Source organism: Saccopteryx bilineata, chromosome 3 (assembly GCF_036850765.1).
Source record: "Saccopteryx bilineata isolate mSacBil1 chromosome 3, mSacBil1_pri_phased_curated, whole genome shotgun sequence".
NCBI classification, from domain to species: domain Eukaryota; kingdom Metazoa; phylum Chordata; class Mammalia; order Chiroptera; family Emballonuridae; genus Saccopteryx; species Saccopteryx bilineata.
Window position 1 is genome coordinate 159,794,932 of NC_089492.1, and position 24,070 is coordinate 159,819,001.

At 51.4% G+C, this 24,070-nt stretch overlaps 1 protein-coding gene across 3 annotated transcripts; it reads right to left on the reverse strand.

Moving 5' to 3' along the window:
- Nucleotides 1–35: 35 nt before the first annotated feature.
- On the reverse strand, nucleotides 36–8,869 carry ZNF687 (zinc finger protein 687). Of its 3 annotated transcripts, none has more exons than XM_066267921.1 (9): nucleotides 8,694–8,869; nucleotides 3,586–5,699; nucleotides 3,282–3,460; nucleotides 2,752–2,928; nucleotides 2,499–2,661; nucleotides 2,001–2,333; nucleotides 1,778–1,890; nucleotides 1,415–1,556; nucleotides 36–1,264 (listed from the first exon to the last, which is right to left on the reverse strand). In XM_066267921.1, the coding sequence occupies exons 2-9, from the start codon at nucleotides 5,680–5,682 to the stop codon at nucleotides 785–787; spliced, it is 3,684 nt and encodes a 1,227-aa protein (XP_066124018.1). In that variant the 5' UTR covers nucleotides 5,683–5,699; nucleotides 8,694–8,869; the 3' UTR covers nucleotides 36–784. The 3 variants fall into 3 exon arrangements, with proteins under 3 accessions (XP_066124018.1, XP_066124017.1, XP_066124020.1); XM_066267920.1 differs by having other exon boundaries at nucleotides 8,709–8,868; XM_066267923.1 differs by lacking the exon at nucleotides 8,694–8,869 and adding an exon at nucleotides 8,486–8,611.
- Nucleotides 8,870–24,070: the final 15,201 nt, after the last annotated feature.

A 24,070-nucleotide genomic window follows, 5' to 3' on the forward strand; every position in this document is an offset into this window, starting at 1 on the left:
TTCTGAGCTATATTTGGGGGGGGGGGGGCATTGAGTGATGAGTCAACATATGCCTCAGTGTCCAGGATACAAAAGACATCACACAGAACAAGGGGGAGGAAGATTGCTTTTTCCCTGCCTTGTTCCATCAGTACTTCTTCCCAGGGAAAAAGCCACCCTCCATCAAGTCCACATTGTCCAAGTCACATCAAGAGCCTGAATGGGGATTAAACCACAAGCAGTTTTAATGGTCTGGTTTTCTCCCTCCCATTTCCCCCAGTTAGTATTACTACTACAATAAAGGATTCCTGAGAACCTGTCCCCTCCTCTCCCTGGGCCTCCCTTGACAGGACTCATCCCTACCAACCCAGCCCCCCCCCCACCCCGATTTCTGGGAGAGGGGAGTGAAAGGCACTGTAGGGGCTGGGGAGGGAGTCTGGGAGTGATGCTAGGGCAGGGCCAGGACTGCAGTCTGCTTGCAGGGGTTGTGGAGTGTGTCCTGACTGTCCTAGCACTGTCCTCCCCTGGACCTGTCTAGCAGGCCTAAGAAAGTCCCATCCTCCCACCTCTAGTCCCACACAGGGTCTGCAGCAGGAGCCTAATTAGTGTTAAGAAAGTAAGACTGGAAGATCCATGGGCCAAACCCCAAACAGGGACTGAATTAACTATAATGCTCAAGTTTGTTGTCTCAGGGGGTTGGGGAGAGGAGCTGAACAAAATGTGAATTATAATGAAACTCCCAGGCAGCAGCAGTGACCCAGGCTCCCTGGGAAGAGGGAGGGACTGATCAGTCCAAGTCTAGGGTCTAGTTGTCCCCACTACCCCCTTGCCGAGCCCTGATGAACGCCATGCCATGTGTGCGGAAATGGGTCTTGAGGTTGAGAGGGCTGTCACAGCTCTTACCACAGACCTTACAGGTCAGTGGGCCTCCAGGAGCAACCAATGGTGAATCTCCATCTGGATCGGACCTTGATGGAGGAGGGGCCTCTTCCTCCCCATCCCCCAGGCCACCAGCACTACCCGCACCCCGTTTCTTCTTGTGACTGATGAAGCGATGCCGGCTCAGGGAGCCAGGGGAGGCAAAGCATAAGCCACAGTCGAGGCACTGCTGAGTACCGCCATCCACCCGCAATCCCATGAGGCTCTGCTCCACTGAGCCACTGCTCCCGTAGCGCAGGGGGCCTCCCAACCCTGGTCCACCCCTGGGGGACTTGGCTGGAGGTGTTGTGCTGTCAGGCTCCTCACTGCAAGAGTCAGAGGACTGGCGACGTTTCCGTCCTGGCCCCTGGAGAAGACAGTGAAGAAACTGGGCTCCTCATCACCCCCAGTGACCCTGGAACCCCCACCTAGCTCCTGGAGGCCAGTATCTACAACCCCCTGCAGGTTCCCACTCCCACAGCCCTAACGGTGGGGGAGGGGGGCGCTCTCTGCCTACCTGGCCTCTGGCACCAAGGCCCCGAACCACAATACTCCCCCGGCCAGGAGACTGGTCCCCGAGCGGCAAGCCATGCCGGACCTGGACATGTTTCTCCAGGATCAAGCGGCTGCTGAAGGTGCGTTTTCCCTCTGTACAATACCTAGAGGGGCAGAGTGAACAGGTGGACACCAAGGGCACCACCTAAAAACCAAGATCAATGGCTTGAGAGGAAGGGGACTCCAGAACAGAGGGAGACCTTAAACTTCAGTCCACTCAGACAAGAGGCAGGTGGGAATGCACTTTGGGAGGTGCGGGGTAGGGAATGGGGCTGAATGTGTCACCTGCTGGTCAGAAAGAGGAAAGGGTAAGAGAAAGAGTTACCTGCATGGGTAAACTCGCTTGATACCCTCATGATTGACCCTGACGTGGCGCCTCAGGCTGGGGGCAGAACAGAAGGATCGCTCACACAGGCGACATGGAAACTTTTTCACTGACTAGGAGAGAAGAGGGTAAGGAATCTCAGAGCCAGGTTCCAGGGCGCAGGACCCAGCCCCACTGCCACACAGGACAATTCTGAGGCTGCCCTTCAGCCCATCTTGCTTACCTTGCCATGCTCCTTCTTCATGTGAGCCACATACTCGTCACGCTCTGGGAACCAGGAGTGACAAAGGCCACAAGTCCAGCCCCCAGGGCCCCCACCCCCACCCTTGGTGCCTTTGCTCCCTAGGTCCCGCTGGGGCCGTTTGGTTGGATGAGGGGGCTCTGGGGAGCTGGGTCGTTCCTCCTCTTCTGAGGATGAAGATGACTCCTCCGTAGGGGCAGCTGCTCCTCCCTGAGACACAGCCAGCTCCTCGGGCTCAGCCTTGGGGGTCAGAAGGGGACCCTCGGCCCCTTTCCCAGCAGTTTCCTCTCCTAAACGACCAGACTGATGGGTATTCTGTGAGAGGAAGACAAAGGAGATGGCTGTTGTGGGGGGAGCGCCTGGCTTTGCCAGAAGCCTCTTTTCTCCCCTGCTCCCATTTCATAAAGGTTATATAACCCCTGCACCAGGTCAACACCACTGAGCACCCCCTCTCCAGCCCTCAACTCCAGTCCTCAATACCTTGAGATGGTCTAGCATGGTCCTTTTTTGGGCAAAAAGCAGAGGACAAGACGGGCACTTGAAGACGCTGACACGCTGGGGCAGCAAGTGCTGGTCGAAGTGTGAGGAGAGCAGGGGCTTGTGAGTGAAGACAGTGTCACACATGGCGCACTTGTAGATCATCCTGTACAGGTGAAGAGTACACTGCAAACCCTGCCTTATCAGGGCCCAACCCCTCCAGCCCCCCCTACCTCATTCCTGTCCCAGGTCTCACTTGGCCTGCTGCGTGTGGAAGCTGGGATGCTGGGTGTAGACATGGGTGTGGGCACTAGGTGCAGACTTGAAGGCCATGGGACAAATGGGGCACTTATGGAAAACTTCACAGTGCGACGTCTGGATGTGCGACTTGATGGAGTTCACACCCCCAAACACCACTGCACAGCTAGGGCACCTTTGGGGAGGACATGGGAGGCATGGTGGTGAGGTAGACCATCTCCATGCCCTCCTCCACCCCACGCTTATCCTTGAGGACTGGATGGGACTTTGAGAAGTTAATCAGCAGTGGAGCCTGAGCAAGGTGGAGACCAGAGGAAGCTGCAGAAACCCAATCCCCGAAGGAGGCCTGTGGAGGCAAAGCTGGAGCTCCAGAGGGGCCCTGCTGTGCACCAGCACAACACAGCCAAGGGATGGAGCAGGAAAGACGGGGGCCCTGCAGGAGCTACCTGAAAGACTGGTGTTAGGAACCATGAGACCAGCAAATGCACGGAGGAGTGTGGAGATACTACGAGCAGAAGTGGGAGGCACCTGTATCCTACACGGCGAGAGAAATGCAGACAGGCTTCCCGGAGATGGGTCTGAAAATTGGCTTGCAGGAAGTTGCCCCCACACTCAGGGCAGACATGGGGAGGTCGATTCTTATGCATGCGCTGGTGGGCACTGAAGCTGCAGTGACTGGGGAGCATCATAGGGCAGGTTGGGCATACCTGTCAAGGGGGTTGAAACAAAGTAAGTAGGGGAAGAGTGGCCTGTCCCCCATTACTTCTTCTCCTTTTCTAGATCCTACCCTGTCTATTCCCTTCCCAAGGAAAGGCAGTGAAAGGTAACTCACATTGCTGGTGGCCCCAGGAGCAGAGGGCCCAAGCTGCTGGAAGTGGGCAGCCATGCCAGCCTTGTCCCGGCACTGCTCCTTGCACTCCAGGCAGCGAAAGCATGTGTAAGCAGAGGTGACAGGGACAATGGGCGGCTCAGCTGAGAGCGGCAGCACAGGAGCCTCAGCAACAACTGTGGAAATGGAGGAGGTGGTGATAGCTCCATCACCCTTGCCCAAGGCAGGCAAGGCTGGAGGCCCAAGGGCAGGTGGGACAGCCAGCAGGGGCATGATGTCCGGCTGCCCCACCATCTGGTCAAGGGCTACAGGCCTCATAACCAGGTGTGAGCACTGCATGACAAGCCCCTTGTCCTTGTGCTCCCGGGCATGCAGTAGCAGGCTGCACTTGTTGAAGAAGACCAGGCGGCGGGCACAGTGATTGCAGGTGACCTCGATGCGCATGCTCCTGCGGTCATAATGTCGTGCCAGGCTCTTCTCCAATGAGAAGGCATCCCCACACTCGAGGCAGCGGTAGCCTGTTGGAGGCAGGGCCAGCCCAGCCTCAGCAGGTGGACTCAGGTTTGGCCGGTAGGCAGGCAGCAGGTTCTTGCTGTTGAGGATTTTGTTGAAGGCCTCTACCAAGCTGGACTGGGTCCGTGAGATCACTGTACCACCCCCTGCACCTGGCACGGTAGCTGGCTTGGAAGGCTGTACCATCACCACCGAGGCACCATTCACTTTCTGTCCCCCCAGCCCCAGCCCTGCCCGACCATCAGCCTTGGGCAGGGCTTGGGGCACTAGACCTAGCACATTCTTAGCCATCATCTTAGGGCTGGTGGCAGTGCCCCCAGGCAGAACCACAGCTTTGCGGGCCACACTGGCCGCCATCAGCATAGCAGTACTTGCATTCTGGATGGTGGCCACAGGCAGCACGGTACCCTTTAGCCTCGTACCATCACCCAGTTGGACGCTTACCACCTTTGGACCCTCGGGAGTTGGAGCTGCAGGAGACAGCTTTAGTAGGTTAGCCTCAGCCAGGAAGGTCCCCTCTGCCAAGGGGGCAGGGGGATCAGAGTCTGAGGGGACCCGGGTTACAGTCCTTGTGATATTCCCACAGGATGTTTTAACGGTCTTGATCCGCACCTTGAGGGGCCTAGAAGAGCTAGAGGAGGCAGGGGAGTCATTGCTGTCCTCGTCAGCAGCCTCAGCTCCACTAGAAGGACTCTGGGGACTTCCTGGGGGAGTCTTGTCCACCAGCCCCTGATCCACTTCTTCCTTTAGGGGCTGACAGCTGGGCACTTTGGGGGAGGCAAGAGGGCTCTGATGTCCTGGAGACTGCTTGAAGAAAAGTACCCCAGCAACCTGGGGAGGTGAGGTGCTGGCAGGGATGCCTGCAGCCTCAGGGCTGGAGCCTGAGCCTAGCCGGGCTATACCCTGGGAATGAAGGGGGCTGCAGCTTCCCTGCTTCAAGGCGCCCAGTGGGGGGGGAGAACCAGGAGGCAATAGGGCTGGGCCATTCTCCTGAGCCAGCTCAAAGGGAGAAGGGAAAGGAGGTGGGATCATAGCCCCTTCCCGCGGTGGGGAGGGTGCAGAGGGAGGCAGGAGATCAGGGTCCTCCCCTGGCTCAGGTCCAAAATGAGCAAAGAGGTCCAAGGGAGCTTTGCCTTCCGTGGCTTTTTCTTTCCAGGTACCCCCACTGGAAGGAGCTGGAGAGTGACAGTTTCCTGGAAGGGATGGCTCAGGGCCCCCAAAACCATTTTGCATCAGATGAGGCCCCATAGGCCCTTCCTTAGTCATACACCCAGCCCGGGCCCCTTCCCCTCCTGAACTTCCAACCAGAGACTCAGACTGCTCAGGACACACAGTATTCTTAACAATGACACTGACTGCTGAGATGTCTGCTGATGGCAGGCCATGGTCAGAAACCCCAGGGCCATCTCCTACAGCCACTGCTGTTGCTTCTCCAGATTCACCCCCTACACTGGGTTCTGGCTTCCCTGAGCCTCCTGGCAGCTCATTTTCTTCTGGCCCAGAGTGGATGGCTTCATTTGCATCGATGTCAGGGATGTCAAAGGCAGCAAGGAGGTCATCAAAATCAGGAGTCTTCATGTCTCCCATGGCGGCAGGTCCCAGACCTGATGAAAATAGAGAGGGAAAAACTGAGATCTCTGAAAATAGAAACCCTGGACTTCTTCCCTCAGGTTATCTGTATTTATCCCTCTCAGAACCTACGCACATTCTGATTTGGGCACACCTCCATCATAGCGCAAATCCTAGAGTTGGAAGAGGCGCATGGTTTGCTAAGCACTAAAATAGGAAAAAAGGTAGTGTCCACCTTCCATAGAAGACATCAAGATCCAGAGAAAGCAGAGGAAAAGAGACCTCTCAGAAATACATATATGAAGTAACAATAATAGAGATGGAGGGAGTTCAGTGCATACTTGGTTGAAACCACCTAAGCCCTGCTGTGCCCAGCACAGAATCAATCAAGTAGTCAATATTACTCAATACTACTATTAAGGAGGAGGATGGACATGATGCTCTAGGTTTAAGAGCTCATTGAAGTCTGCATGGGATACATTCATGTTCTTCATGGATCTTCTGAGAGTCCAGATCTGAAAAACCATGTATACAAAGGGGCCATAACTTAAGCCAAGACATAAGAAATGATTCTAGTTCCAGCTTTAACAAATGCCCTGCTGGATAAGCAAGTTACTCCACTACCACATGTTTGCTGTTTGAATGAAAGAAGGGACAGGTAATCCATATATTATAGGGTTATTTTGAACATCATATAAAATTATAAACATGACAGAACCCAAAATACAATTAATTATGACAGCTAGGACAAACAAGGTCATGTCAGGTCACAGCAGGCTGGGAAGGAGTAAGCACTGGAGAGCACTGGAGTCAGACACAAGAGTCAGGGGTTTCGTAAGGTCAAGTCTGGGGCACTTAGGGTCATCACTGACACCTGGAGATGCAGCTTGGTTAACAGAGAAGTGGACTCAGGGAAATCACCCAAGAAATCAAGCTAGAATAAGATACAGGGAAAAAGACAAAGAGAAGACACAGAGGAGAAAACCACCAGAAGCCTGGTTACAAGGTTCCCAGCCTAGGACCTCTCCTGTCATAAACACCTTGAGGGGCTCCCTAACCAACCTTCCCCAGAGTGCCTGGGCCCTCTCCTCCTACCTCCACATCTTGCTCTCCCAGGGCTAAAACTCCTGGATACAAGTTTATCCAGCACAGCTGCCACAACAGGAAAAAGCCAGGCCTCCTCACCCCTATCATTTCTGCTTTGAGTTCCTCCTCACCCCAGTCTATCCCCTAATTCACACTCCCCACCCTTTTATTTTCCTTTGACAACAAGTAGCCCAGGAAGTCTCACCCAACCCCAATCTTGCCCAGTTCAAAAAAAAAAAAAAAATCCCACAACACTTCTGTGTCACTAAAACAATAAGAAGGCCAGGCTAGAGCTTGTGGGGGACCCAGGTCTCTTCCCTTACCAGATTTTCCCACAAGTGGATCTATATCTAGGAAGAAGCAACTGAAGAAGTCTCTGCCCTTAGACGTTCCCTGAGCAGGTTACAAGCCAATTTCCCAGGGCCAATTCTCTCACCTCTTTCCAGTCTTAAACTGTAACTGGAGATAGTCCCAGCAGGTGGCAGATGGCATTCATTGCTGGGACCAAGGTGAAGGAAGAGGGTACTAACTAGAGGAAGAGAGGGGAGTCCTCCCCTCACCCACCCATCCCAATTATGCAGGCTCTGGCTTTAAACAAAGCCCTCCATCTCTTTTGCTTCTGCCCTCATGGATCGCTAGGCCCTCCACTGCCTGGCTCTCCATACCTGAGAGGCCTAAGCTACATTTCAGGCAGAGTTGGTGGAGCACAGATCAGTGGGGACTATTATAAAACATCTGCACACTCGCCTCCCCCTCGTAATTCCCCCTTTGGCATCCAAATCACTTAGAGGTCATCTGATAGCCAGGAGCAGACAGTAGACCAAGCAGAAGAGCTCAAGGCGAGTCTCCCCGTACCTCCCTGCCTAGGCCTTCCTGTGGCACCGTCCCTGGGGTTCCAGCCCCCCCCCCTTTCCCTCTGTTCTTCCCCAAGAGCCAAAGGAAGAGGCTAAACAGGAAGAGGGTGAACTGGCCTGGGTCCGATGGGGCCCCACCGCCCTTTCCCTAGCCCGGGGCCTGCTATGCAGGGGGCGAGGAGCTGGCGGCTGGGGGGGGGGGGGGTGGCAATTAAACTGTCACCAAGCTGGGCAACATGCGAATTAAGTCCCTGCCATCTGCCAAGGGCCGGCGCTGGAAACATGTCCGTCGCTGCGAGGAAGGGGCGGGGTATACATAGGAAAAGCCAGAGGGGAAACTGAGGCGTGTGGCACTTTGTCTCATTCATACCGACGACCGAAAAAGAGGACAGGCCTCAGTCAAGCCAAGCCAAACCCTTGGGGAGCTGCCGCGCAGCAACTCCGGGACCCGCCCCACGCGGGAGTGGGTTAGGCGCGTGGCAAGAGAACGGGGGGCGGGGCGGGGCTCGGTCTTGTAGAGACCAGCAGCTATCTATCTAGGGTCTGTCCTAACTCCGACCTCGTTCCCTTGCCTCCCTGCGCAGCGCAGCCTCCTCTTCCCGCAGTCTCCAGAAACTCCCTCGGGACTGGGGAGTGAGCAGAGGCGCGCGACGGCCCGGGGCGCAAGCTTGAGTCCCGTCCGGGCCCGGACGCTGACCCGCGCCCAGGCGAGGTGCAGCCTCTGCTCCTGCCTGCCCAGGTCCCCCGCCCCCACCCTCAGACTCGGACACCATTTTAGGTCGCGACATCCCGCAGCCTCCAGCCCCCGGGCTGCGCTTCAGGTGCCTCTTGGGCTTGGAGCGCCAGGACTTGGGAAACCCCAACCCTCCCTCCACGTTTACCCGGCTAAGGGATGTGCTTTCAACAAGCTGGGAGTTTCGCCCATCCGCCCCATGGAATGGTGGCGGTATCCCGGCCTTCCTAGAAGCCGCCCCAGGGTGGCGGCGCAGAGAAGGGGGTAGTTGACCAAGTGGGGGAGGGGCGGGGTGTTTACCCGCCCCCCGGGGGCGGGGCCAAGGGCGGGTATTGGGGCCAAGGGCGGGTATTTACCCCAAGCGCTCTTACTTGCCGGGCTCCTAGCGCGGGCTGAGCCGCGGCGGTCTCTCGCCCGCTCCAGCCGCTACCACTGTCGCCGCCCTCCCCGCTGCCGCCGCTACTTCCTGCTTCTCTCCCGTTCAGCCTCCCCCTTCCTCAGCTCCCTCCGCGTTCCCGGTCGGGGCTGCCCGCTTTCGTACTCGCCATTGGCCAATCCCCTCGTCGTTCAGTACTGCGCCCCTCCCTGTCCCGCACTGGGTTGGCCTTAAGTACTGCCGTTCGGAACAAGCCCCGCACAGTCTTTCAAGTTTCATTGGTCGAGAAGACTTGTCCTTCTGAAGATACCTCTCGGCATTGGTTGTGCCTGACCTGCTCTCAAAGGCGATTGGCCGCGGCTACTGTCGTTTAGGAAGAAGCCGATCTGACTCCGTGCCTTGTTACTGGAGGCGGTGACTATCCCAAAGTGCATCTCCGCCCCCTCATTCCATATTAGCAGTGACCCTTAAACCCTGCGGTTCACTTTATACAAACTTAAGGGATTGTCAGCCTCTCTTTGGTGACTACTTTGAGGGGAACCTCTCCGATTCTGAATGGACACCGGGTGTTTGCTAACCCCAAATGTCATTCATGCCGTGCAGAAGTCACAGAATGGGAAGTATCCCAAAACATTACGCCATTTGGTTGACTGTTATGGTTTTCTTACTGTCTAAAGCGCCATAAACCCTAAATGGGGGGAGTCCTAGCGCGGGCCAGCTCCAGAGGCGTTGGCGTCACCCGTAGTTCCTCACTGCGGGAGGACTAGGAGCGGAGAGGTTCTGTAATGTGCAAGGAACCGGCACCTGAAGCTTGGGACGGGCTTGCAGACCGGAAGTGAGGGAGAGGTGACGTTGCGTGCTGGCGTGGCCTAGGCCGTTTCCAAAAGGATCTTAAAGCGGCACATTGGTAGACTTCCTAAATACTGGGAGAGCGGGGAGGGACACACACACACACACACACACACACACACACACACGTACACATACCCATTTCCCATTTAAAAGCTCTTCTTTTCCTTGCTCCAGGGTGAGGGTGGAGTCGAGGCTGGTTTTCCCGCGCTTTGTTGCCCCGCCCCCTAGAGGCAGGAGAAGGGGAGGGATACTTGGTAAAGAGTTGCCTCGATATTGTAATCAGCACGCACTTGCAGAATTCAGCTGGAAACCCTGTGTGTAACTTTACGCATGCTAGCCAGCCGGCGAGCCTCGGCAGAGTGCCGCTCACAACCAGGGCGTGGTTATTCAAAGTGGTTCTGTTCCCATGCCAGGGGTAACTGGACCTCTGAATCCGGGACTCTCCCGCGATTGCTGATAGCCTGCGACTGTATTGAGGTGTGAATCAGAGCTTCTGGATGGGAATCTTGGGGCCTCCACTTACCATATGATTCCATCAGGCAAGTCGCTCAATTTCCCTTGTACTAGTTTTCTCATGGGTAAAGTGGGGATTATAATATACACCTGACATAGTCATTTTTGTGTGTGTGAGGATTAAAAGCATTGAGTATGGAAAAGTGCTTTGTAAAGTGATGAGCAAATGAGATTCGTACCTACCCCCCACCTGGCCTCCTTTCTCCAGGTTTCCAGCTCACAGTGCTCTTCCGTCTCAGCAACCAACCCACATTCAATTCCCACCCTCTTCTCTGAGTCTTCCTTTTGGAATAATAATTACTGCTCATCTACACATGTGGGAGCTATTATAAGAACTTTTATGTGTATTAACTACATTTATTTTATTTTACTTCATTTTTTGACAGAGACAGTCAGAGAGAGGGACAGATAGGCAACTCCTTAGTTCACTGATTGCTTTGTTATATGTGCCTTGAGGGGGGGGGGGCTACAGCAGAGTGAGTGACTCCTTGCTCAAGCCAGCGACCTTGAGCTCAAGCCAGTGACCTTGGGCTTCAAGCCAGCAACCTTTGGTCATGTCTATGACCCTGTGCTCAAGCCAGCAACCCCTCGCTCAAGCTGGTGACCTCAGGGTTTCGAACCTGGATCCTCGGTGTCCCAATCCAACACTCTATCAACTGCGCCACTGCGTGGTCAGGCAGTATTAACTCACTTAATTCTTACCACAACCCTGTCAAATATTATTATCTCATTTTTACTGAGGAAACTGCAGCACAGACAGGTTAGTTAAGGTTACTTACCTAAGGTCAAAGGCAGTAGGTTTGAAACTTAAAGTATCCAGAATACTTAAAACTATATCACAGATTCTCTTGCTAGGATGGTTCTAGATAGAAGTTTGTTCTTCAGTTAGATACAGTATTCATTCATTTAAGAATTAACTTAATGTAAGAATAAGACGGCACTCGAACACCAGGTGTGCAGGCTTTATTAGAGGAGAAAGACCTGCTGGGGCACTCCTCCAGGAGAAGTGCACCCAAACAGATTCTGAGGCAAATTTTTTATAGGGTTAAGGGAGAGCTTTGAGCAAGTGTGTGTTGCGTCAGCAATTCTGGTATGCTCCCTTCTGCAGTCCTACAATATCGGCTTCTTGGAACACTTCTCCTCGGGGTGGCTGACCAGCTTCCTTGAACTTTTCTGTTTCAGGGGCGATAGTCCAGTAAGGGTGGAGTCAGATAGCCAAGCAGAACAGCAAAAGGGCAGTTTGGAAGTTTTGGTAAATTCATGTATCCATCACTTAATTCAACCAATATGTATTCCTTCTTTTTTGTGTGTGACAGAGAAAGGGACAGATAGGGACAGACAGGAAGGGAGAGAGATGAGAAGCATCAACTCTTTGTTATGGCACCTTAGTTCATTGATTGATTTCTCAAATGGGCCTTGATGGGGGGAGGGGGAGCTACAGCAGAGCTAGTGGCCAGCAACTTTGGCCTTCAAGATAGCGACTTTTGGGCTCAAGCCAGCGACCCCATGCTCAAGCTGGTGAGCCCACACTCAAGCCGGTGTGCCTGCACTCAAGCCAGTGACCTCAGGGTTTCAAACCTGGGTCCCCTGCATCCCTGTCCAATGCTCTATCCACTGCACCACTGCCTGCTCAGGCCCAATATGTATTTTTTGAGCACCCTCTGAGTAAAAAACTATTGTAGGCACTGGGGATATAGCAGTGAACAAAACAGACAAGAATCCCTGTCCTCATGAAACATGTTCCTGTGTAGGAGACAAACAGTAAATATGATAAATAAATAAAATATATAGAAACATGTTAGAAATCACCATTGCCAGGAGAAAAAATAAAGCAGGACTATCAAGTCACAAAAAGACACAGAGGAACTTTAAATGTGCACCATGCCAAGTGAAAGAAGCCAATTTGAGAGGGCTATACAGGGGTCCTCAGGTTATGACACAGTTCTGTTCCTACAACAGTGACAGAACCCAAATTTTGGTGTAAGTGAAAGCACACTAAGTCACTTACCTAACCTAACGGTGTTGTAAAATCATAATCACCTGACCTGTGGTGGTGCACTGGATAAAGCATTGACCTGGAACACTGAGGTCGCCATTTGAAACCCTGGACTTGCCTGGTCAAGGCACAAGTAGGAGTTGATGCTTCCTGCTCCTCCCCTGCTTCTCTCTCCTCTCTAAAATGAATAAATAAAATCTTTTTATAAAATAAAGTCATAATCCAGAACATAACAACAAGCCACAGAAAAAGGAAAAGGACATAAGAATACTATACTGTACACTGTTGCATCCACCAAGCGTGAGAACAAACGTCGGAGACTTTCAGGGGTTAGATCTTACTTTATTGGCCAAGTTTAACCTGCGCAGGGACAAACTCTCAAGGTGTTCAGAGACACCATACCCACAGGGGGCTACAAACGAGAGTCATGCCTGGCGCTTACAACTAGGTCCTTATATATCCTAAGTGAGCAAGCATTTTACAGAAGCAGATGTGGCAGTTCGCTATTCGCTAGGGGGGGTCGCGTGCAACATAGCAACAGGGGAAGGGTTTAGCTTAGTGGCAAATTTCAAACATAAACTTCTGATAAGGGTCTCTAACCAATAGAATGCAGGATATTTGCCCAGCTTTGTGCTGATCTCTTTGTTCTCGGTCTCACAGGGACTCTATCAGCACTTCCCTGTTCCTGTTCCTTCAAGAGTTAGACTCTGGCAGCCACAGCACACCTCCCCGAACCTAACATTCCCCCATCTCTTTTGGGCATAAATCAAATCCATGATTCTTCATCAGTGGGAAGAATGGTATAAGGTTGGGACAGAACCATTAATTTCACTACATCTATTATTTCTTTAACGAAGGCAAGGAGCTTGTTAAGGATTATTGGTCCAAAGGCAAGAGCTAATAAGAATAATAGGAGGGGTCCGGCAACTGTGGATATGAGGGTAACCAAGGGGAGGTCTTAAACATGGAGGCATACCAGCTAGGGCTTTCTTCTTCTAGGTCCCTGTTCTTTAATCTGTTTGTAAGTGTCTTGATATTCTCTCTAATTACTCCAGAGTGGTTAGCGTAAAAACAACATTCTTCTCTTAATGCAGCACACACTCCTCCCTGCTTAAGGAGGAGGAGGTCTAGCCCTCTCCTATTCTGAAGGGCTACCTCAGCGAGGGAGTCTATTTGCTTCTCTAGGTATATTACCTGTTTCTGGAGAAGCGCAATATCTTTGGAGAAGGTCTTGGGTAACTGTCTGAGGGTGAGTTCTCCCTGAATGAGGGATGCTGTCCCTACCGCGGCTGACCCTACAATTCCTATTGTAGCTATGATAGGAATAAGGAGTGGAGCTCGTTTTGCCCGCCTAGGGGGAGCAACGAGGAATTCGGGGTCTCCCCCATACAGATATACCTGTGGAATAATATAAGCACTTACACAAAGCTCAGGATGAGTGGGGACTATACACTTGAAGATAACCTTGAGTGCACACAAACCATAGTCCTTCAGAAGCCTTTGTTACTTTTGGGCCCTCTAGGGTGGCAGGTAGGGTTTCTTGGTTAAGACAATAGTCACTATAATTGGAGTTACTTAAGGTGAAATTTGCCAGAAGGTAGCAGGTCCCCCTCCCATGGAACTCTGCTAAAGTGAGAGATCCTTCAGAGAAACAATCTTTTATCTGATCCTGGTTCCGGTCCCTGGTAAGGGTTACTGTAGTGGGAGCCAGTTCACCTTCTCTCGAGATGTTGGCCTCCAGCCCTACATAGAAAGAGGGTCTGGGACTAAGGCATAGCCAACAAGACTCTGTAATTCCAGGCTGCGTACTGTTAAAGAAGGGAAATACCTTATCTAGTAAATCTAGGGCATACATCTCTTGTTGGTGTGGTCTTTCTAGTAATGGGCTGGGAGTGTAAAAAGGCAATTTATGGTCCTGCTCTCCTGGATCGACTGGGAAAGAGTCTACAGTAGGAGTCGTGGTAGCTTCGCTCTGGTCTGGGCCTGCCTTACTGTCCAGGAGCTTAGGTACTGCCGGGAGGCTTACAGGGGGTCTAGGTGGCCTGAGTGGCAGCCTGCTTCCCGCTCCTCGAAGGAGAGGTCTGTTCTTTGTAGGAAGTTTTCTGATGGTAAAAAAAAAGTACCAGGATCATGTCCAGTTACATACAGTCTTAGGCCTAATTGAAAGAGACTTATGTCTGGGTCTGGTTTAGGTGGACTCCATTTAAATTCACTGACAAGTGTCTCACAACCCCACTTTTTACAAAAATAATCTTGAGTGAGACCCGCAAATGCGGCGCTGTCCGGAAGGGGGTTCAGGGCAAGCATAGTGAGGGGTATACCATAAAGCCCTATTATGATAATGAGGGTCACATAATTCTTGGTTATCAAAGTGTTCTGCTCCTAATGGACGCCTATCCCTGTCCCCAACATATCTTCATGCTGCTGGTGAGTCACAAAATTTATCCTCAAAAAACTTCGATAAGTCAGCTTGGAGGGTTATGGGGTTGCTACTATCCCAGGTGTTATTCTGTGCTATAACTGTGCCATCTGCTGTCCTGATTAAAACCCATTCCTGCAACTCCAGTCCCTTGCTGGATAGACAATAAAAAGTTATCAGTCCCAAGTGGAGGAGAAGGTGAGCTTTAGAGGCTCTCCAGGGGTCCGCTTGACTTGCCATCTCCGAGGTCCTTCGTCGGATGGTTGAGCCGGCTTCACGTGGGAGAGATGGATCCAGTAGGGGTTCTCGGCTACCTTAACAGCTGTAGGGGTGCTCAAAAGTACCTGGAATGGTCCATTCCATCACGGCTCAAGGTTGCCCCGTCTGTGGTTGAGAATCCATACCACTGTCCAGGCTCTGGTGACTCCGGCAGTCTGGGATTGTATTTTCCTTCCGAGCTGGCTGATCTCTGGAGGGTTCGCACTTCACTCCTGATGTGCTGCAGAGCCTGCAAGGACTTGAGGAAGTTATGGTTAGAAACTTCTAATTCCTCTCTGGTTAATCGAGGCACAAGGGGTACGGGCTGTCCAAACAGGATTTCATAAGGGGCCCACTTCTTAAGATAAGGGGTACATCTAGTTCTAAAGAGGGCGAAAGGGAGTAGCTCAACCCAGTTTTCGCCGGTCTCCTCCATCAGTTTAATTATAGTCTCTTTTAGAGTCCTGTTCATTCTTTCTACCTGTCCTGAACTTTGGGGCCTATAAATGCAATGCAATTTCCAATTGATACCTAGCTTAGTAGCTAGTTCTTGAGATATCCTAGAGATGAATGCAGGTCCATTGTCTGATCCTAGGGCTAGGGGAATGCCATATCTAGGTATGATCTTCCTTAATAAGACTTTACAAACTGTGGAAGCAGCCTCTCCTCGCGTGGGGAATGCTTCCACCCATCCTGAGAAGGTGTCTACTAATACTAATAGATACTTATAACCTCACTTCCCAGGGGTCATCTCTGTGAAATCTACTTCCCATAACTCTCCAGGAGTTTTCTCCCGATACCTCACAAAAGGAGGCAACTTCTTTTTTTTTTTTTTTTTTTTTTTTTTTTCATTTTTCTGAAGCTGGAAACAGGGAGAGACAGTCAGACAGACTCCCGCATGCGCCCGACCGGGATCCACCCGGCACGCCCACCAGGGGGCGATGCTCTGCCCATCCTGGGCGTCGCCATGTTGCGACCAGAGCCACTCTGGCGCCTGAGGCAGAGGCCACAGAGCCATCCCCAGCACCCGGGCCATTTTTTGCTCCAATGGAGCCTTGGCTGCGGGAGGGGAAGAGAGAGACAGAGAGGAAGGTGCGGCGGAGGGGTGGAGAAGCAAATGGGCACTTCTCCTGTGTGCCCTGGCCAGGAATCTAACCCGGGTCCTCCGCACGCTAGGCCGACGCTCTACCGCTGAGCCAACCAGCCAGGGCCAGGAGGCAACTTCTTATTCTGGGAATTTACCCTGGAACAGATGCTGCATCTAGAGACAACAGAGTGATCAATATCCCTGATGTTGGGCCCGGAATAATATTTCTTGACAAGTTGTTCTAGCTTATTCTGCCCTAGGTGAGTGCTAGTATGAATATCTCTCACTATTTCCCTTACTATTCCCTGGGGTAAATAGAGCCGGGAGTCAGGAAGTTCTATCCATCCCTGCTGATTTTTCTTTCCCTTTAATTGTATCCCTTCCTGCTCTTCTTCTGGGGAATATCTAGGATCTGGAGGTAGTGTTGGCTTAGGCAGCAATGGCAGAAGGCTTTCCTGTGGCCTAGTGGCTGCTTCTCTTGCAGCTGAGTCTGCTAGGTTGTTACCTTTTATAATAGGAGAATTCCCCTTCTGGTGTCCTTTGCAGTGAATAATGGCAACTTTGGTAGGTAGCCAAATGGTGTCGAGGAGGGCAAGAATTTCACTGTGGTTCTTAATGTCCTTCCCCCCTGCCATCAGGAGGCCTCTCTCTTTATATTATATATGGTTCCGTGAACATGGGTGGTGGCAAATGCATAGCGGCTGTCAGTATAGATGTTGGCAACTTTTCCCTCCGCTATCTGTAAGGCCCTGGTTAGTCCTATTAGCTCTACCCTCTGTGCAGATGTCCCTGCGGGCAGAGCTTTCTGCCATAGGACCTCATCTCCCATAGTCACGGCTGCCCCTACATACCATTGTCCATCCTTGACAAAACTACTCCCATCAGTAAAGAGAGTCAGGTCTGCCTTTTCGTAGGCCTGATCCCTTAAGTCCGGGCGGGAGCCAGTCACCGAGTCAAGGATTTGCTTGCAACTGTGATCCACTGTAGACTCCGGTATTGGCAACAGGGTCGCTGGGTTCAGGGCGGTTGTTTGGAGGAACTGAACAGACGGAGGGTTCAACAACTGAGCCTGATATTGTGTCAGCCTTGCATTGGATAGCCACCTGTCAGGAGGTGCTCGTAGCACTTGCTCTACGTAATGTTCCCCAATTACTTGGATGTCCTGTCCCAAAGTCAACTTACTATCCTCCTTGACTAGTATTGAGGTGGCAGCAAGTGCCCTCAGACATGTTGGCCATCCCGAGGCTACAGGGTCAAGTTTCTTGGACAGATAGGCGACGGGCCTCTTCCACGGCCTGAGCTCCTGACTCAGTACCCCTAGAGCTACCCCTCCCTTTTCTGCTATAAATAGCTGAAAGGGTTTGGCCATATCGAGCAGGGCCAAAGCTGGGGCAGTCACTAGGGCCTCCTTAAGTGCTTGGAACTCTTGCTTTTCCTTATCTGTCCATATGAATTGTTCTTCCTTTCTCCTGGTTAGTTCGTGTAGGGGTCTAGCTAGTTCTGCAAAGCCCAATATCCACATTTGGCAATATCCTACTGCACCCAGGAATTCTCGTACCTGTCTCTTGTTAGTAGGCTCGGGGATCTGCAAGACCGTCTGGATTCGCTGGCTGGACAATGTCCTTTGCCCTCCCTGTAAGTTATACCCCAAATAACTTACAGTTTGCGTCATAATCTGGGCCTTCTTGGCAGAGACTCGATACCCCATTTGCCTGAGATCTTGTAGCAGGTCCGAGGTAGCTTCCTCACACTCTCCTTCGTCCTTGGCAGCAATGAGGATGTCATCCACAGACTGGCACAGTATGATCGACGGATGAGAGGAGCGGAAAGCCTGCAGATCTTTACTGAGGGCCTCATTAAAAATGGTGGGGGAATTCTTAAACCCTTGTGGTAGTCTGATCCAAGTGAACTGCCCTACCAGTCCATTTTCTGGGTCATTCCATTCAAAGGCAAAGATCTCTTGCCTCTGAAGCACCAGGGGAATACAAAAGAAGGCATCCTTCAAATCCAGGACCGAATAATAGGTACGGGTTGGGGGCAATGAACTCAGTAAGGTATACGGGTTGGGCACCGTAGGATGGATAGTCTCTACCCATGCATTTACCTCCTGCAGGTCCTGCACTGGGCGGTAGTCATGGGTCCCCAGCTTTTGGACGGGGAGTAACGGGGTGTTCCAGGCTGATTGGCATTCTCGGAGTATGCCTGCTTTCAGCAGGCGCTGCAAGTGCCGTGCAATGCCCTGTCTGGCTCGGGCCAGGACCAGGTATTGTCTGACTCTAACAAGGGTGGCAGTGCTCAACAGCTGTACTAGGACAGGCGGTTGGTGGGTTGCCAAACTTGGTGGGTTGGTTTCCGCCCAAACTTCAGGTACCCTGGCATGCAGGGCATCCGGAACTCCTGCTCCTTCCTCCTTACCTCCTTGGATAGTGGCAGGTAAGTATTCCTCAGACAGTGGGACAGTTATCTCCAAGCTGACGTCCACCTCCTTGTCCCTTGTAGGGTTCTCCTTCCGTCGGAAGGTAATGGTGGCCTGAAGTTTCTGCAATAAGTCCCTTCCAAGTAGTGGGTAAGGGCAGTCTGGAATGACTAGGAAGGAGTGGGTAATGGTGCCTTGGCCTAAGTTAGTAATTCTTGTGATAGCCCATGGATAGGCTTCTGCTTTGCCCGTTGCCCCTACTATTTTGGTAGTTGCCTTCTGAATTTGCCCTTGTGGTTGCTTTAGGACTGAGTAGGTGGCTCCCATGTTGACTAGAAAGTCTATTGTCTTTCCTTTGACTGTCAAGGTGACCATGGGCTCCTGGGAGCCAACAGGAATGGAGCCCTGGCCCCGTCAATCTAAGGTTTGGAGCAAGACCTCTGGGCCCTGTTTTGGCCCTTGGCTGTCGGCCTGCAACTTTGGACACTCTCTTTTCTAGTGCCCTTTCTCCTTACAATAGGCACATTGATCTTTGGCTATTCGCCGTCCCTGGCCCTTTTGCTGTCCCCCTTTCCCTTTGGGAGGAAATTTCTGGGCAGCAATCAGGATTTTGGCAACTTCTTTCGCCCTGCCAACCTCCGGATCATCCCTATTGACACACACCTTCTGGGCTATCTCTAATAGCTTGCTTCTATTTTCTCCTTCGAATTCTTCTATCTTCTGAAGCTTTTTCCTAATATCTGGAACGGCCTGAGTCACAAAGGCTATATTTACTAGTCTCCTGTTCTCTTCTGCCTCAGGATCTAGAGGGGTATATACTCTATAAGCCTCCATGAATCTTTCTAGGAAGGCTGCTGGGGACTCCTCTCTTCCCTGGATGACTTCACTAACCTTACTGAAGTTGTAGGTTTTCTCGCAGCTGCCTTGAGCCCCCTCAGCAGAGCCCGGTGATACTGGAGGAGTGTGTCCCTTCCCCCGGTAGTATTAGGGTCCCAGGCCAGGGGCTGAGAAGGGAGTATATCTTCTATTTCCCTTCTCCTGGCCGTAGTCTCTCCCTCCTCCCCCAGGACCGCCTTTGCGGCCTCCCGCATTATCCTGTCACTCTCTTCAGAAGTGAAGAGAGTTTGCAGAATCTGTTGACAGTCATCCAGGTGGGCTGATGAGTTCTGAATATGGTTTCGAGGAGGGAGATCAGCCCTTGGGGCTTCTCAGATAATGGAGGATTCTGATGTTTCCAATTATATAAGTCACTGGTGGAGAAGGGCACATAAACAAGGCGGGGAGGTGCCCGTGGTGGAGCATCTGGTGCTAGCAGTGCCTCTCGGAGAGGCAAAATGGCGGGGCCTCCCGCCAAAGGCAAAGCAGCGGCGGGCAAAATGGCAGCACCTCCCACCGGAGGCAAAACCCCCTCCCCATAGAATACCCCGGGCATGGGGTGGGCTCGGGAGCCCGCCCGCATCCTGATGCGAGGAATCTGGTTCCTCTCGATGCGGGTAAGGTGGAGGCGCAGTCACCGGGTCTAGGTGGTCCTCCAGTGGTTCGGACAAGACAGGGTAAAGCCTAGGCTGGCTACGAGGCTGTTTCGGGGCGTGGGCTTCCCCTTTTTCCTTTTCTTTGACTTTCTTCTCCCCTGCGGCAAGGCAAACTGCCCATCTGCCTCGCTGTTTTCCCTTCAAATACTTCCTAATATATCTGGGCCGTTCGGTAGCTATATCTACCCAGATGTCTGTATACAGATATTGGTCCGGGTGGGGAACCCTACCAGGCGTCCCCAAACTACGGCCCGCGGGCCACATGCGGCCCTCTGAGGCCATTTATCCAGCCCCCGCCGCACTTCCGGAAGGGGCACCTCTTTCATTGGTGGTCAGTGAGAGGAGCACTGTATGTGGCGGCCCTCCAACGGTCTGAGGGACAGTGAACTGGCCTCCTGTGTAAAAAGTTTGGGGACCCCTGCTAGACGGTGGCTTGAACAGCAAATAAAGTTGGAAGGTCAAAGGTACCCTCTGTGGTCCATCCTACATTAAAGGTGGGCCACTCTAGCTGACTTAAGGTTCGGAGAAATTCAGGGTCAGGCAGCAGGCCCCCGTATTCCCGGGCCGCCTCTGGAAATCAGAAAAGTTCTTCAACAGGCAATCAAGTGGAGAGCCAGGTACAGATTCCTGCTGGCCTATCCTAAGAAAATCAGGGAGGAAGAAATAAAAGGGGAAAACAAACAATACAGACTAGCAAGAAACAGACAAGACACTCTAACTTTTGGACATACGAGAATAACATGTAAATCAAAACTAATGCTGCACAAGCAAATAAGAACCCTCACGTGACCGGTCACTTCTAATGTTAGCAAAACCAAATTTCAGAGAGCGGCGTCCAGCCTCTGAAAGTCCTGGGTAGGTTATCAGCAGCATCCCACCTACTACTTCAGGGTTGTTTGGTCCAGAGCCCAAATACCGAACCAAAAGTGGATCCTCAGTAAATACTTACTCAGCTCGAGCTGCCTATCCGGTCTCCGAACCGGGGGAGTTTCCCGGCCAACGCAACAAATGTTGCATCCACCAAGCGTGAGAACAAACGTTGGAGACTTTCAGGGGTTAGATCTTACTTTATTGGCCAAGTTTAACCTGCACAGGGACGAACTCTCAAGGTGTTTGGAGACACCGTACCCGCAGGGGGCTGCAAACGAGAGTTGTACCTGGCGCTTACAACTAGGTCCTTATATATCCTAAGTGAGCAAGCATTTTACAGAAGCAGATGTGGCAGTTTGCTATTCACTAGGGGGGGTCACGTGCAACATAGCAACAGGGGAAGGGTTTAGCTTAGTGGCGAATTTCAAACATAAACTTCTGATAAGGGTCTCTAACCAATAGAATGCAGGATATTTGCCCAGCTTTGTGCTGATCTCTTTGTTCTCAGCCTCACAGGGACCCTATCAGCACTTCCCTGTTCCTGCTCCCTCAAGAGTTAGACTCTGGCAGCCACAGCACACCTCCCCGAACCTAACATACACTACTGCGTATTCTTCTGCTGTGTGCAACCAAATTAGTTTGCCCATGTAGTCCATAAGTAGGATGCTAACAATATAAACCGAAACACTCACGTCTTAAATTTTTTAGGTTTTTATGAGAATGAGCGTAACAAACTGAAAACACCATATGTCGAGACTGTCGTAACCTGAAGACCCCCTGTATACTGTATGATTCCAAGTATATGACATTCTGGAAAAGGCAAAACTATGGAAACAGTAAAAGAAAATCAGTGGTTGCCAAGTGGGGTGGAAAACAGGAGAATTATTTGAAAAGATGTTTAAGGAGGGTTGTATTTCATTTAGGTCCCCTCTCCACCTGTGCAGTCTTTGTCTCTCCTCCATCCACACAGGAAACCCGAGGTTTGTGCTCCAGAAAAGGCAGGAATATTATCCTAAAAACAGGAAGAATAAAAAAACATTTACATCCTAAATTCCAGCCCTTTCTCCCAGTTCAGTCCCCAGAACTCTAGCAATCGGAGCAATACTCTTCAAGGAGGAATGTTTGTATTGCAGAATCTGATCTAAAGATACTGACCGAAGTTACTCCAGGAAAAGTCCTGGCCAGATCATCCTAGAGAAAACCTTACAGTTAACATCTCCCCATCAAGGCCCAAAAATATTGTCTCCTACATTCCCTGAGAAAATAAAATTTGGCTCTGACTGAGAAAGTAAAATTCTGCCCTGCCATTCATCAAGCTGACAGGGCACAGCCAGCAAAGTTAAGAAGAAACTCTATTTCTCCCAAGGTACATAGCAGTTAAGTTCATAAGGACCCCCTTCTGTGACTATAGCTTTCTTACTGCACTGAGCAACATTGTTCTCTAAAATCATAGACTAAAAGAAGATTGCTGGCCTGACCGGCAGTGGCACAGCTGATAGTGTCGACCTGGGATGCTGAGGTTTCAGGTTCAAAACCCCGAGGTCCCTGGCTTGAACACAGGCTCATTCGGCTTGAGCACAGGCTCACCAGCTTGAGTGCAGGTTCACTGGCTTGAGCACAGGATCATAAACATGATCCCATGGTCACCAGCTTGAGCCCAAAAGTCAATGGTTTGAAGCCCAAGATCTCTGGCTTGAGCAAGGGGTCACTGGCTCTGCTGGAGCTCCCTAGTCAAAGCACATATGAAAAGCAATCATTGAACAACTGAAGTATTGCAACTACGAGTTGATGCTTCTCAACTTCTCCCTTCCCCTCTCTCTTTCTTTCTCTCTGTCTCTCTCGCTAAAAAAAAATTTTTAAATAGAAAAAAAAAGAAGTATTGCTGTTTGAATGCATATCAGTAAGAATGAATCATTCTCCTTTTGCTTGAAGAAGCCAAGTCACATTGAGACAGATTAGAGGTTTCTGGACACAGTATCCTGCATCAACAGTTTATTTCACAGACTACGAACCTCTTTACACAGATCCCTATTGACTTTGAGCCTGTGAGAACTTTGCTTTAAATTTCACCAAAGCTTCGCCCTGAAACCCACGTCTCTTCCTTTGTTTGGTGAGATGCCTTGCTGTTATTTGGTCTGTGATCTCCCTCACTGCCACAGGCCAATAAGCCAGTGCTGGTCTTTGGCTGGTTAAGACAACTCTCTCAAAGAAAAGGCTTTGGTGCGTCAACACAAGAGAATAAACTGAGAATGAAGTCCAGCAGAATTAGGGAGATAGAATTTAACACAGGCAAGAAGCAAGGAGCCTTTCCAGGATGAGAGGGAAGGGGGATCAGAGGCCAAAGGGCAAAGACGTCAGGAAAGTTTTGCTCCAGGAGGCTCTAGGAAGGAGTTCTGTGAGAAGGTAAGATTGACTGAATGCTTTCAGAAGAGGTCAGGCAGTTGGAGAAGAGTTGGGATCAGGTACTAATAGGTAGAAGACAAAAAGCAATTCAAGAAAGGAAAAGTATCACAGTGACGCATTATGAGTAGCATTTACATAGTTAAAAAAAAAAAAGTAAGCCCTGGCTGGTTGCCTCAGTGGTAGAGCGTCGGCCTGGCGTGCAGAAGTCCCAGGTTCGATTCCCGGCCAGGGCACACAGGAGAAGCGCCCCTCTGCTTCTCCACCCCTCCCCCTCTCCTTCCTCTCTGTCTCTCTTCCCCTCCCGCAGCTGAGGCTCCATTGGAGCAAAGATGGCCCGGGCACTGGGGATGGCTCCTTGGCCTCTGCCCCAGGCACTGGAGTGGCTCTGGTTGCAACAGAGCGACGCCCCGGAGGGGCAGAGCATCGCCCCTGGTGGGCGTGCTGGGTGGATCCTGTTCGGGCGCATGCGGGAGTCTGTCTGACTGTCTCTCCCCGTTTCCAGCTTCAGAAAAATACAAAAAAAAAAAAAAGTAAATTCTAAATAGTCCTTTGACCAAACTTGTTGTATAACTATATGGGGGGAAAGGGGAAGGAAGGGTGGGGATGTGAACCAGCTGAGTCATCATCTCCCATTTTGGAAATCAAATTTATTACTGTGTATTATAAAGTAATAAATCAAGTAGTCACAATGTAAGATGTTATTTAGAGATATGGAAAGAAATAATTGATAAAATACAAGATACAGGATTTAAAAGTGGTTGCTTCTAGCCCTGGCTGGTTTGCTTAGTGGTAGAGCATCAGCCTGGCATGTGGAAGTCCTGGGTTCAATTTCCGGCTAGGGCACATGGGAGAAGCGCCCACCTGCTTCTCCACCCTACCCCCTCTCCTTTCTTTCTGTCTCTCTTCCCTCCCACAGTTAAGGCTCCATTGGAGCAAAGTTGGCCCAGGTGCTGAGGACGGCTCCATGGCCTCTGCCTCAGGCACTAGAATGGCTCTGGTTGCAATGGAGCA